The sequence below is a fragment of the Benincasa hispida genome, chromosome 2 (assembly GCF_009727055.1).
Source record: "Benincasa hispida cultivar B227 chromosome 2, ASM972705v1, whole genome shotgun sequence".
Lineage (NCBI taxonomy): Eukaryota > Viridiplantae > Streptophyta > Magnoliopsida > Cucurbitales > Cucurbitaceae > Benincasa > Benincasa hispida.
The window spans coordinates 43970973-43984210 of record NC_052350.1 but is presented as its reverse complement, the minus strand read 5'-3'; the positions used below and the strand labels follow the sequence as shown (position 1 = coordinate 43984210).

The window sequence follows — 13238 nt, the reverse complement described above, 5'->3', positions numbered from 1 at the left end:
TAGAACCACGATTGGAGCATTCCTCTAACATATTCAATCAAGCATACTATGGGCATCAGTTGATACTCTTTAGTTAAGGAATTGAAACACTCTGCACTGTTGGATGTCATGTTATCATATCTTCGTTCTATTTGGTAAGCTCGTGCCCACCTTTGAAGATCGATGTCTTCTAAATATTTCGTGACAACACCGTCTCTAAAACTGCGGAGTTCGTCCCATTTTGTCTGGAACTCTGTCATGCAAAATGCCCTTGTTGCATCTCTAAATATCCCAACAACCATGCTATCCTTAAAGTTTATAACCAGGTTCTGTTCTATATGCCATGTGCACAATCCATGAAATGCTGTGGAAAAAAATGCACGAATAGCATTGTCGATAGATACCATCGGATTAGACACAAACACCAGATTATCGGGCTCTTCGATACTACATTTCAAGTTTGACATAAACCATTTCCATGATCGATCGATTTCATTGTCCACCATTTCATATGCTAGTGGGTATAATTGATTGTTCCCGTCTATAGAAACCGCAATCAACATGGTGCCTTTGTATTTTCCTTTCAAGTGCGACCCATCAACAATAATACAAGGCCGATAGCTTGCAAAACCTCTAATACAAGGCCCTAATGCCATAAACATATACTTGAAATGCACCTCATCTTCGAGTTCGATCTCAAAGACTGTACCTGGATTCTCTATTTTTAGCGCTTCTCCATAGGCAGGTAGTATGGAGTATGAGTATTTTGGAGTACCTCTAGTGAGATCATATGCGGCTTCCCTTGCACGCCACACTTTATCATAACTTATGTTCACACCATAATCTCTCCTCATATCTTCAACGATATGACAAGGTTTATAAACACGTCCTATGCCCGTGAACTTATTTTTGATGAGTTGACCAACAACTGTAGCAGTTGCTTGTCTATGGTCGTGATTCAAAATTCCTATGGAACATGTGTGCGAACTGCAGTACTTTGTGATCTTGAATATATCAGACCCTTCCATTTTGACAGCACGAAGGCTCCACTTACATGTCTCCCCAATGCATTTGACAGTGAACAGAGAATTGGTTGATTTCTTGACCTTAAATTCAAAATTTCTGTTGATGGACAGAATAGACAATCTCATTTTCATGTCCTTTTTGTTCAAAAATAGTTGACCAACTTCAACGTCCTTTGTTCTAGATGAAGAGGTGGTAGGCATAATCAACTCTGTCCTATGACTTGAAGACACAGATGGTAGAACCACTAAAGCTGCTGTAAAATGACGCACATCTTCATGATCGCGATCCATTTCATTCAATCCTACTGGTTGCTCATTCCCATCCACGTCCACTGAAGGACCACAATCCATATAATCGAATGTTGATGGTACAGTGTTGGTAGACAATGGAATATCATCCTCTTCCCGACGGAACTGATATGATTCCTCGTATTGTCTGTCCACAGCTGTATCATCATGACTCACATCTCCAAACCGCATTCGAACATTTTCGTCCTGTTTAGACTTCAACGTTACAACTATCTGAAGTCTGCTAACCTCTTCTCGCAAAAGAAAGAAGTGAAGATCATCATCATCCGTTATGCATTGTGGAGGGGATTCAAATTCAAGATTATATTTAACTTTCAGGATAAGATCAAACTCTAAAGAATTGATTTTTGTAGCCCTGTAAATGCGAGATTTAAGTTCTTCATAATTCAATGTAGGGGGCACAACGATTTCTTTCAACTGTCCCCCAATATAAGAACGTTCATTCTCATCTCAAGTACCTCCAAATCGAATAAATAGACACTTTCCTATCATCCTACAAAGCAAGAGAACATTTGTCATTAAGTTATACAAGCAATTGAAGTGTACTCTCGCTCTCTCTCAAAATCTTGCTCTCTCAATCTCGCTCTCACTCAAAATCTCGCTCTCGCTCTCAAAATCTCGCTCTTGCTCTTAAGATCTCGCTCTTTCAAAATCTCGCTCTCTCTCTTACTCTTCCTCTTTCTTACTCTCTCCCAATACAAAATTTCGTAATGCTACCCTTCCAGAAATAACACTTCAAAAATAATTAGATAGACTCAAAATAATGTTTCACCTTTCTGAAAAAGCTGTTATGTTCCTTTCTGAGAATGTCTCGTCTTGGAAATCCCCGTTCGAAAAATCTTCGTCGAAAACCAGAGAAGTAATCACCTTTGAAATGGAGTTTAGAGTTTAAAGAAATCATCATTGTATTGTGTTTAGGTATTATTGATTTGATTTGAGGCTTCCATCGTGACATTTTGTCAAATCAACAGTACACTGACGAGCAATCACATCAACAAGGGAATTTCAAGCGAGAACAAGAGTGTGTAATCAGACAATAGCGAGATTTACCTTGTGAGGCCGGTGTAAGGGCAAATTAAGTAATTTGGTATGACAATGATGTCAGTAGAGGGTCAATTGACATTATTTTTTTAAAAAATGGTCATTTGACATTTTGGGTCCAATTTTTGGGTCATCCATACAAATTTCTCCATTTAACTAGAAACTTACAATATTAATATTCAATTAATTGTATCGACCATAGGAATTAAATTGAAGTATGATCCACAGTTTCATTCTAAAGTTTAAAAACCAAATAAATATAATATTCAAAAGTTCAATAATTTAATATAATAAATTAAAGTGAAAAAGTTCATATTATGCTTTGTAGTTTGCCAAAGAATCAATTTCTTTTTATTTGAGGGTGGAACATTTGAACTTTTGATGTTAATGAAAATTGTACGTTGTTATGAAATCGACAAACATAGAAGTGAAAAATTTAAATAGTAAAGATCGACACAAAATTTTACGTAGTATACTAATATTGTATTAACTAAATCTACGAGCAGAGTGAGGGAACAATTTTATTAAGAAATATTAGATAATACAGATTCCAGAGATGTCAACACATTACTCCTAAACCCTCGTTTATTGGTCGGGTGGTGAGATCCTGTACTTAATCATTTGGAACATCAAATAATAGATTCAAGACATTTTAATATACTTGATAATTACCATTGAATTATATTGTCGGTTTAAAGAATTCATTTTGATTTTAAAATTCTAACTTTTTATCCTATTAAATCAAAATTAAGTTTAGTTCAACGAGGCATAGTCTTCATTCGAAGAAATAAGAGGTTTACTTCTCATTCAATAGTTATTGTACTAAAAAGATCGATAATATCGAAGACCTCTATAGTACCCAAAAATAAATAAATAAATAAAAAATTAATACGTACCTAAAATCATTTTTTTTTTAATTCTAAAACCCCCCCAATAAACTAACTAAAATATAACCCGAAAACCAATTTGAAAAAGAAGAAATTTCCCAACTTTTTATCATTTTGTTCTCCACAAATTCTTTCAATTCTCAATTTGCTCTCAAATCTGTCATTTCCGCTTTTGAATACCAAATTCCCCCATCAAATTAATCGTCTCCTTTAACCTTCTTCTTCTCAATCCCTACCAGTCGCCATCAATTTGTTGTATCAATCTACTCCCCAACCAAAATCATTGAAAAAATCCTCTTCTCTACAACCCATAAATCCCAGTTTGCAGCCTTCGATCCACTCCTTAACCCTTCACTTCCTCTTCATCGTCGTCTGTTTTTTGAACTGCCGGCGATGTCGAACTTTACCGTTGAGTCTTGTAAAGTCGAAACCAGTGATGGGGTAAAGCTTCACACGAGGGTTTTCAAGCCAAAAGATGAGGAAGCAAGGGAAAATCTAGCGGTTGTTTTGGTCCATCCTTATTCCATTTTGGGTGGTTGTCAAGGGCTTTTGAGAGGAATAGCCGCTGGGTTAGCGGAAAGGGGTTATAGAGCTGTGACTTTTGATATGAGAGGCGCTGGGAAATCTTCTGGAAGGGCTTCTTTGACTGGATTCGCTGAAATTAAAGATGTGATTGCTGTTTGCAAATGGGTTTGTGAGAAGTTGTCTGTTCGTCGAATTTTGTTGGTGGGTTCATCTGCAGGTATGGTGTTTTTTTTTAGTTTCTGCTGTGGGATTTTGTGAGGGATATGACTTGATTTTGGTAAAATGTTGTTGAGATTGGTTGTCTGCCTTGGTGATTGCTTTTAGATATGATCATTCTTGCATATTGATTGTAATTCTTTTCAACATCATGCCCTAGACTGTTGTTTGTCACATTTGGATTCTTATTTATAATAAAACTCTCTGGTTGGATTTTGTATGATAGCTATCCAGGAAAAGAAGAATTTTGTTCATGATCTTTCTCTCTACCTATCAAATGTTCGATTCTCCATTTCCACAAAAAAATAAAGAAAAGTAGGTGCCTGAAAGGGCTGAGTGTTTCTGTTTTTGTTTATAGACCAATAATCTTGTCTAGCTGCCCATGGAATTCGTAAGAGATTGGCATGAGAATGGTATTTAAGATTTTGGACGTCGAAGATGTAAAAGAGAATTCTCTGAGAAAATGGTGATTAAATGGAATAAGGCTTCAAAAATACAAATTTTAAGGTATATAAAGGTATAATTCTCTGAGATCCAAAGAATTGATCAAACAGAAGCTTTCCTTTGAATAAGACATGATCATAGGGCTTGCTAGTAGTCTTGGAACTCACCAAAACTAGGTTCTGGTTGAATTGCATCCTACAATTCAATGGCAATGTTGCTTCAGTTGTCATCTGTATGGTTTTATTTCCTCCTACAATTCTGGTTGAATTGCATCCTATAAATTATTCAATGGCAATCTTCAGTTGTACATGATTGTTTACAACTTTTTTATAATCCTGTGTCTAGAACTGTCTAGATTGTTCCGGACGAAACTGTTTTGAGATTTTAAAAAAATGGCACACCCTTTTGCTTTCTCATTTTAAATTGCTAGACTTACTACTATCTTACCACATAGACACATCACAGACAATTGGAAGAAATAGTGTTGAAGCAAAATTGATGGTGGGATTGAGGGGGTGGTATCACATTGATGATGCATTTAGTAAAATTTAGACCAGAACATTATTTTCTATTAATTTGTGGGGACAAAAAGAGCAGGTGAAAGCATTCTGAATCACATGTATCACATGTAATTGTGTCCTTTTCAGGCGCTCCCATTGCAGGCTCATCTGTGGATTTGATAGAACAAGTGGTAGGCTATGTTAGCCTTGGCTATCCTTTTGGCCTAACTGCCTCAATTCTTTTTGGAAGACACCACAAAGCCATTTTACAGTCTCCAAAACCAAAACTTTTTGTGATGGGCACACGGGATGGGTTCACGAGTGTGAAACAACTGCAGAACAAGTTAAAATCTGCAGCAGGACGTATTGAAACACATCTAATAGAAGGTGTGAGTCACTTTGAAATGGAAGGCCCTGCATATGATGCTCAAATGGTGAATCTTATCTTTCATTTTATTTCTTCTTTGTAGGATATCAACTTTGCTTAGAATATTTGTGTGAAAACAGCCCTTATTATCATTGTGCATTAGGTTTTGCAATATTAACTTCTTGCGTGTTGTGTAGGAAATTTAAAGGTTTTGGCAACATATTTTGTATTAGTGAAAAGCAAAACCAAGCATCTGCCATAGGGCTGGATATGTATTAACACAGCATATATGAGTGGCAGCTGAGTGACTAATCTACATGAGATTCTATTGACTATAGAATAAGGTTTTACAAGAAAAGAACATTTCTACTGAAGTTAAAGGCTAGAGATTAAAATAAAACAAGAACTCTTAACAATCAATAAACAAAAGCCATGGCAAGGCACCAGTAACTGCACAGTTGGTCATAAAAATTTGAAAACACCATTATGGAGCGGCGTGCTGCTGTGTGTCCCATTCAACAAAATGGATTCATCACCATTGCCATTGATTATTGGCAAGCCTGCGGGTATAAGCATTTTCAAGTTTCGGCCACTCTATACATCATACACGAACCATCGATTGTCCTTGAGAATATGGTTCTCTCCCATCTGCTTGAATCCCAAAAAAGAAATGATAAAACGAGGAAGAAACATGGTCTTCTCACAAGTCACAACCAATTAACCCAATTTAACCTTTTTTGTTATTTTAAGTTATAAAAAGAACATAATGTATTGAGATTGGGGTAATGAAATGGTGCCAAGATGCAAGTTCAATAATCAGATGAGTTTTTATTTTTCATTCGTTCACCTGGCTAATGTTTAAGCACAAAAAGCTATCACAAATACATTGATGATAAATACCAGAAACTTTTGGATCCATTTATCAGTACTCCGAATATAAGTCAAATGATTGAAGAGAACGATTTTTACAAAATTGGGAGACCAATGACATTGATAAAAGGAAAGCATAATAAAGGAAAAAAAAGGTGGTTTTCAGACACAATGTACATATACAGAACCGATGCAATATCATATAAATTATGTACTGTACACCAGTAAGCATGTTTAATTAGTTATTACCACTTTCACCATCAGATGCATCTTCGAGCCTTGCAATTGCATCAACAAGGGATTGCTCGTGATCCTGCATTTGTATAAATTCAGATTAAGTTGCATGAATAAACACAGCAATGTTAGAAGTCGAGATCAAACAAACTCATACTTTCAGTACTTTCTTGGCCTTTTCAATCTCCATGGGATCCGGATGATTAGCACCAAATACTTTTTCCACCTGTTTGAACTCCAAGGAAACAACGTCACCAATTGAATTAACCAAAAAAACTAGCAGAAAATGAATGATGAGAAGATTTTTTTATATAGTTGGAATAACAAAGAATTTCATTGATGGTATGAAATCATTTTTGATCCTGCACACCTCCTTAATCAGCGTATCTGTATGAAGTATTTCAATATCACCCGTAGCCTGCTTCCGAGATCCATTTTGGGATACAGGTAAGTCTCTCCTTGATTGACCCTTCGTGGTTCCTCTACCCCTTCCACCAGCAGCAACTGCACCGCCTCTTGTCATGGACTTCTTATTTCCCCTCCCGTGCCCAGGGCGAGCACCACTGCGTGATACTACAGAACCCTCTCGTTCCCACCTAATATCTTCAGGAGATATCTAACAGGAAAAATGTATAAATAATTCATAAGTGACAATATTCCACTTCAGATCAGGATTTCAAATAGAAATATGACCACTGGGTTTACAGCCGGTCATTTCCTCATCCAATTAATAGTCCTGATCTCTAGGTGAAAAATGAAGCAAAATTTTCAGAAACACTACGCTACAGGTCATCTGGTTTACAATCAATAGCAATGACTGTTAGGGGTTCGATTTGAGCATAAGTGTACAAATTCTTGAACAGCTATAAAGATCATGAGCAGTATACCAGCAATTATACTATTAGAAGGTTGGAAGACAGTTAAATGGTATTCCACTCTAAATCATGAGTTCTACAGAGACGTGACAATCTATAATTGCCGCTGCTTCAATCATCATCCAGTTGCAAGTTTGACCAAAAAGCTTAAAATTAAGCACCACCATACATTACAAGCATGTATAATATAGCTATTACTTCACCTTCAGCAGTGAACAATTGTTACAAGAACAAACCAAACAGATCCCATTCTATAATGGAACTATTGAAGTATGTGCTTGGCTTTGATCTAGCACGTAGAATATCCCAATATGATTAGAAATATCATATTGATCATGCCACCTATTTCGTTTAAGTCTAACCTAGGTCCAAGTTGATGAAATATATAGCTGATCTTAAAAATAAACTAAACAAAATCCAGAATACTTCTCATTTGTCAGAATGAATATGCGAAGAGCAATCCTTTTAATAGAAGTAACATTCTTGAGAATGAACAAGAGGAAAATCTAGCAAGCCCCTTATTTATTAATTCATTTTGAGGGTGGGAGTAGTACCTCTTTAAGGTTGACCCATTCCCATGTCTCATGTGCTGTATTGATATCATAGACCAAAGCATGACGACCCTGTCCCAAATAAAGATCTATGAGATCAAGGAGAACAAACGTTTGGAGTAAAAATCAAATCAGTGATAGAACAAACCTCAGCATGGTTAAAATCAGTTATAACAGCCTCATAGAAGCTGTTATCTTCAGGCCACCTAGTCCAAACTTTCCGTCCAATTAACGGTTCGTGGTTGACTCCTTCAACATTTTCATTTGAAGCAAAGGCCCCTAAAGAACCTCGATTGTTCACTTGGCCACTTCCGGTAGGACCTGTATGCATGGACTTCACAACAAGTGCTGCAATTAATGCAATGCATTGACTAGATAACAGAGGATAACAAATATTAAACAGAGAAAAATTACTCTAAATTCTTCAATAGGTACAATTTATAGAACTTACTGATTTTGTCTTTGTAGTCCTAGCTCCAGGGGGCGGACCACGTCTTAAGGCTGACGAAGATGGTTGCGTACCAGGGGGTGCTGCAGGAGTAGGTGCACCTTGGGACAAGGAGGCCTGGGAAGTTTTCTGTTTCTTCCGTGATGCTGAGGCAGTGGGGCTGGGTACGGGATCGGCCATGGGTTGATCAGAATTGAGCTTTCCAGGTTGTTGCCCATTTGCTGTTCTCCATTCCCTAAGAGCATTAATCATAACAATGAATAACAAAATAGCATGATCCATACCAACTCTGGTAAGTACCAGTACAAGACAAGCTATACCATATCCAAAATAAAAGATCACTGAATGATCAAACCTTATCCTTTTGATGACATCATCCGCATTTACCCTAGATAAAAGTTTTCTGTGTTCTTCATCTGATACTCTCAACTCCTTTCTTAATTCTGTTATTAAACTTTCCTTCTCCTGATGAAAGTTAAGATTGTAAGGAACCAGAAAGCTGGGCATATATATATATATATACACACACACATATATATATGAATATATGTATATATATATTTTAATGAATTCAAAGAACAAACAATTAGAGAAAAAGATACCCATGTAATTGCATCAGATTGAGCTTTAAAAGCGCGCAGGACTGAACTATATGCTTCCTGCTCAATGTGGTGGATCTGCATTTCCATATCACCGAGCATCCTAGGTAACGTAGAAGAATTTACCGGTGCAGATCTTCCATTCCCAGCAGGAAGCCCACCTCTTTGAAATCTACTTTGATGAGGAGGAGGAAGGTCATCATCTGTTCCTGCAGTTGTTTTCCATCATAAAGTTTTAAAACTAGAAGAAGAAATCTTCTGATGAAAGCTGCCATTCTTATTTAAAAAACAAAATCGTCCAAGCAAGTTCATGAGACATCTTCCATACCGTCTTACAGGTAGTTGCTTTATAAAGCACAAAGCAACTGAATTTAAAATGAATATGAACATCAACTCATTCCCATTATAACACTACAATAGCTCCTTGCTAGTGAATACAGAAGACATAACTAGAAGAAATTCGCTAAATTAAAAGACATAAAGGAGAAAGTTCATATAGCCAAAGGGAAATATTATATTGATACAACAGAATGGATAACAAAAAAGATTTCTTTCATTTCTTTTTAAATGGCACAAGACTCTGTTAGTAATGTTTTTCTCACTCCAACATAGCATGGCAAGGAGGCAATATCCAGTCTACCGGATTGCTAAAAACTAATCCTTGGACAGGGCCATACTAATCTTCTTTGTATCGTCCCAATTTTATCGGATGTCACCAAAGGGGTCTAATGGACAGAGAGAATAACTTAACTGAACCCACGATTACTGAGGCTCAATTTGATAACAACTTCGTTTCTAGTTTTCAGTTATTGAAAATTGTACTTCTTCTTCCTAATTTGTTTACTCTGATTCTCCCCTATCTTAAAGAAAATCTAGACTCTAAACCAAATTTAAAAAAAAAAAACAAGTTTTGATAAAGGTACTTTTATAAGTTTTTTAAACTTCACTTGAATTTTTAAAATATTAGTAGGTTAAGAAAATAGAGAAACTCATAAGCAAAAGTAATATTTGTAAGTTTAATTCTCAAAAACCAAATGATTATCCTTCGTGTCAAGGAACAGCTAACGGAGGTAAAGCAAGCAACAAAAATGCATAAGAAAAAAAAAATCAACACAAGGGTACTCACTTCCATTATGAAATTCGTTTCTAAATGAACTTATCAGTTAGAAGTACAGGAAGTGGATGAATTACTTAAAACAACGAAAAAACCCTAGCCATTATCAATATTAAAGCATAAATTATAAGGCAAGCTATTTGCTATTGAACCCTAGAAAACCCTTCAAAAGTTCAAAACCAATCTTTTCAATTTACTCACCACTGCTATCCGACGGTTCATACTCCATGGAAGTGCCTCTCACCCAAATCAACGCTAACCCACTTGAACCCACGAAAGGAAAGCAACTTCACGATAAACCCAACTCTTGAAACGCGGTAAGATTCCTCAGGAATCAACGGGAACAAAGCCGACAACAAAACAAACAAACCCAACAAGAAAATTTGCAGAATACGGCCCAAACTCCAAGCTTAAGCGTCACCCATGGAAGTCCAAGAAGCTAATTTTGCAAAGAAAACGCGGATCGAGTGAGAATCAAGACTCGATCCGCTCTGAAAAGTTCAGTGGACAGTAATTGGAAGAATTTTAGAGGAAAAAAACACATGAATATGACGAATCTGAGATTGGGAATTAAGGGTTTTTCGTCGTGAGAGGGATTGAAGGTGTGAAAGATGAACGAGAAAAGAGAAGCCGTTCTGGGTTGGGAGGGAAGGCGGACTTGAAATCGATTAATTTCTCCATCTGTCCATTTTGTTTTCCCCTCAATAATTTCTTTCAATTCCGCATGGCTTTCATACAATTTGGCCTTTAAGCACAAAATTGTTTTGTTGGTAACAAAATAAAATTTCTTTTTTTGGTTCTCCATGTTACCATAAGATATTTATCCACATTTTTTTTACATAATAGGAAACTCTCTGATAACACTCTCAAGTTTTCACTTTTTAAAACTAACACACAATTTATAAATTCATTAAACTATTTTTTTTTATCAGATTATATACCTATTTATTTTTTAAAATATTATATAATTTTCCCAAATCTTATATATTTTCAAATTTTCAACAAATCCAGTTATCTTTATCAAATATTTACGTAACTTTTCAAATCTTTAGCCCAATTTATGTTTCTTCCATTACATGAATTTTCACATTACCAAATAGTTTTAACGTGATTGACTTTAATAAGTAAGATATGAGAAATATATAGAATCTCGGTGTTAATCTATTTGAAAATTCATCGAAAAAGTCCAACTATATAGAATGTCGATGTTAATCTGTCCGAGATTAATATCGAGATGTTTATATATTTTTCATATTTTACCTTTTTTTATAAAATTTAATCTTTCCCAAAATTTAAAAATTAAAATGCAATCATTTTGAGTTCCGTTTGGATAATTGGTAAATTTATTTGGAAGTTTGGAAATTCATATAATTGTAGAAATTAAAATTTAGATAAAGATTTGAAAAATTAGGTAAGTATTTGATATGATATTTGGTAATGATAACTTAACTAGGAGAAAATTTGAAAATATATAAGATTTGGTATAAGATTTGGGAAGATTATATAATATTTGGATAAATTAGGAGAATATTGATGTGTCATATGTTCGAGATGTACCGAAAATGCCCAAAACAATTGACAAGTTAGAATAAGTTAATTTTTTAAAACCAAATCTCAGTAGTCGATCTCGTCCAAGATGGACCAAGAAAACCTAGTTTAACGAGTTTTCAAAAGATGTACTAGTTATGAAAAGTGAAAACTTGAAAGTTTTATTTCTGATAATTTGCTATTTTAATGGACAATACACCAAAGGACAAACTAGTTTCACGAGTTTTCGAACTTGAAAGGTTTGGTGTCTTATTCTGGTAACACTATCGGATGCAGCCCACTCTATAGTTGTTATAATTTGTTGTAAAGTGCTAAAAACAAAGTGATCATGATTCGTTCATGTAGTGACATGAGGAGTGGGGACATCCTGTGCAATGAGTTTGCATAAGATCGGACCAAGAAATAAGTTACTCTTACTCTATAACATTGTTTACTGTTTAAAATTGACTATTTCAAAGCAATGACCTAGGTAACTTAACCTTAATCTTAAGCTAACTATGAACTTCTCTTTATTCGGGATTATCCTTAGATATGCATGAGTGAGGATTGACTCAATAGCGTCGGCTCAATAAGCCTCCCATTTCAGGAGTAAGACCGGGTAGATAGTTGGAGACATAGGGTGCAAGATGGAATTCACTCATATTTGCTTTTAGGGTTAGTAGAGAGGTCGTTCTGATTCTAGGTCTTGAACAAGGGGCCCCACCCTCTCATTGGCCTGAGAGGGACTCGGTTTGATGATTGGATCTCAAACCAATTGTTCATTAGAGGATCAGTGGGACTTAAGGAACAAGAGGTAATCTTAGGGATAAAACAACTATTGACCCAACCGTTATTACGAACAATCTGTGAAGGATTACCTTACTAATAATGGTTATATTGAGTGGACACAATATATCTATAGTGAGGGAAGTGCAACTACTGGGCTTTAGTGGAGTGACCCAGTGGTTAACGAATGAGGATTAATTCAGTTTAAGGAGTTTAGTCAATTAATCTCTGGTCGTTGGAGCTCATGAACTGTAGGTCCATCAGGTTTCCTTCCTAGCTTACAAACTGAATAAACCTTAGAATAGCGTGATAAACTAATTTGAAACGTTCAAATTTGAATTAAAGGAATTAGTAATTATATGCGATATAGTTACTCATTTAATTATTGAATTAAATGAAATTGGAGAATAAATCGATATTGAAATTTGATTTAAATATCAAATTACATGAATAGGGATTCATAGTAGTGAAGTTGGTGTTTAATTAATTTAATATTTGATATTAAATTAATAGAATTAATTAAAATTTTTAATTAATTAAATCAATTAAATTTAAAATTGAAAATTTGAATTTTGTGAAACTTCAAATTTAGTAAATCATTTTGTTTAATTTAATTTTTGAAAAATTAAATTAAATTTGATTTAAAAGAAAATTCAATTAATTGATTTATCAATTTTAAGAATAAGAATTGATTATAAATTCATTTTTAATTTGATTAAAAAGTAGAATTTAAAATTAAAATTGGAAAAACCCACTAAAGTGGGATTTTTCCACTTTCAACCACCTTACTCACTATTCCACTCTCAATCCATTCAAATTTCTGAAGTAGGAGGTGTTTTGTGATTATGCAATCTAATTGCATGGACTTCCTCCTACTTAAAACACACAGAAAATTGAGCTAGGATGAACATGCAAGTGAGATTTTGCTGAAGAAAGATATT

At 35.1% G+C, this 13238-nt stretch overlaps 2 protein-coding genes across 3 annotated transcripts; one reads left to right on the top strand and one right to left on the bottom strand.

Annotated features, from left to right (window-relative positions):
- The first annotated feature begins 3322 nt into the window (after positions 1-3322).
- Positions 3323-5494, top strand: LOC120071019. Its single transcript, XM_039023004.1, has 2 exons — positions 3323-3983; positions 5074-5494. The coding sequence occupies exons 1-2, from the start codon at positions 3635-3637 to the stop codon at positions 5394-5396; spliced, it is 672 nt and encodes a 223-aa protein (XP_038878932.1). The 5' UTR covers positions 3323-3634; the 3' UTR covers positions 5397-5494.
- A 104-nt stretch (positions 5495-5598) lies between these two features.
- Positions 5599-10706, bottom strand: LOC120071018 (protein EMSY-LIKE 3). Of its 2 annotated transcripts, none has more exons than XM_039023001.1 (10): positions 10186-10706; positions 8874-9079; positions 8627-8736; positions 8275-8506; positions 7972-8157; positions 7827-7895; positions 6768-7013; positions 6555-6623; positions 6413-6476; positions 5599-5944 (listed from the first exon to the last, which is right to left on the bottom strand). In XM_039023001.1, exons 1-10 carry the CDS (start codon positions 10211-10213, stop codon positions 5895-5897), a joined length of 1260 nt encoding a protein of 419 aa, XP_038878929.1. In that variant the 5' UTR covers positions 10214-10706; the 3' UTR covers positions 5599-5894. The 2 variants fall into 2 exon arrangements, with proteins under 2 accessions (XP_038878929.1, XP_038878931.1); XM_039023003.1 differs by having other exon boundaries at positions 5599-5941.
- Positions 10707-13238: the final 2532 nt, after the last annotated feature.

What these genes read in the sequence shown, in the direction of transcription:
- LOC120071019 (XM_039023004.1), top strand. Translation starts at nt 3,635, where the DNA reads ATGTCGAACTTTACCGTTGAGTCTTGTAAAGTCGAAACCAGTGATGGG. An exon ending in GTTGGTGGGTTCATCTGCAG is followed by an intron (nt 3,984 to 5,073) that starts GTATGGTGTTTT and finishes TGTCCTTTTCAG; the next exon opens with GCGCTCCCATTGCAGGCTCA.
- LOC120071018 (XM_039023001.1), bottom strand. Translation starts at nt 10,213, where the DNA reads ATGGAGTATGAACCGTCGGATAGCAGTG. An exon ending in AATCTGATGCAATTACATGG is followed by an intron (nt 8,737 to 8,873) that starts GTATCTTTTTCT and finishes AACTTTCATCAG; the next exon opens with GAGAAGGAAAGTTTAATAAC. An exon ending in AATGGGTCAACCTTAAAGAG is followed by an intron (nt 7,014 to 7,826) that starts GTACTACTCCCA and finishes TTTTCCTGTTAG; the next exon opens with ATATCTCCTGAAGATATTAG.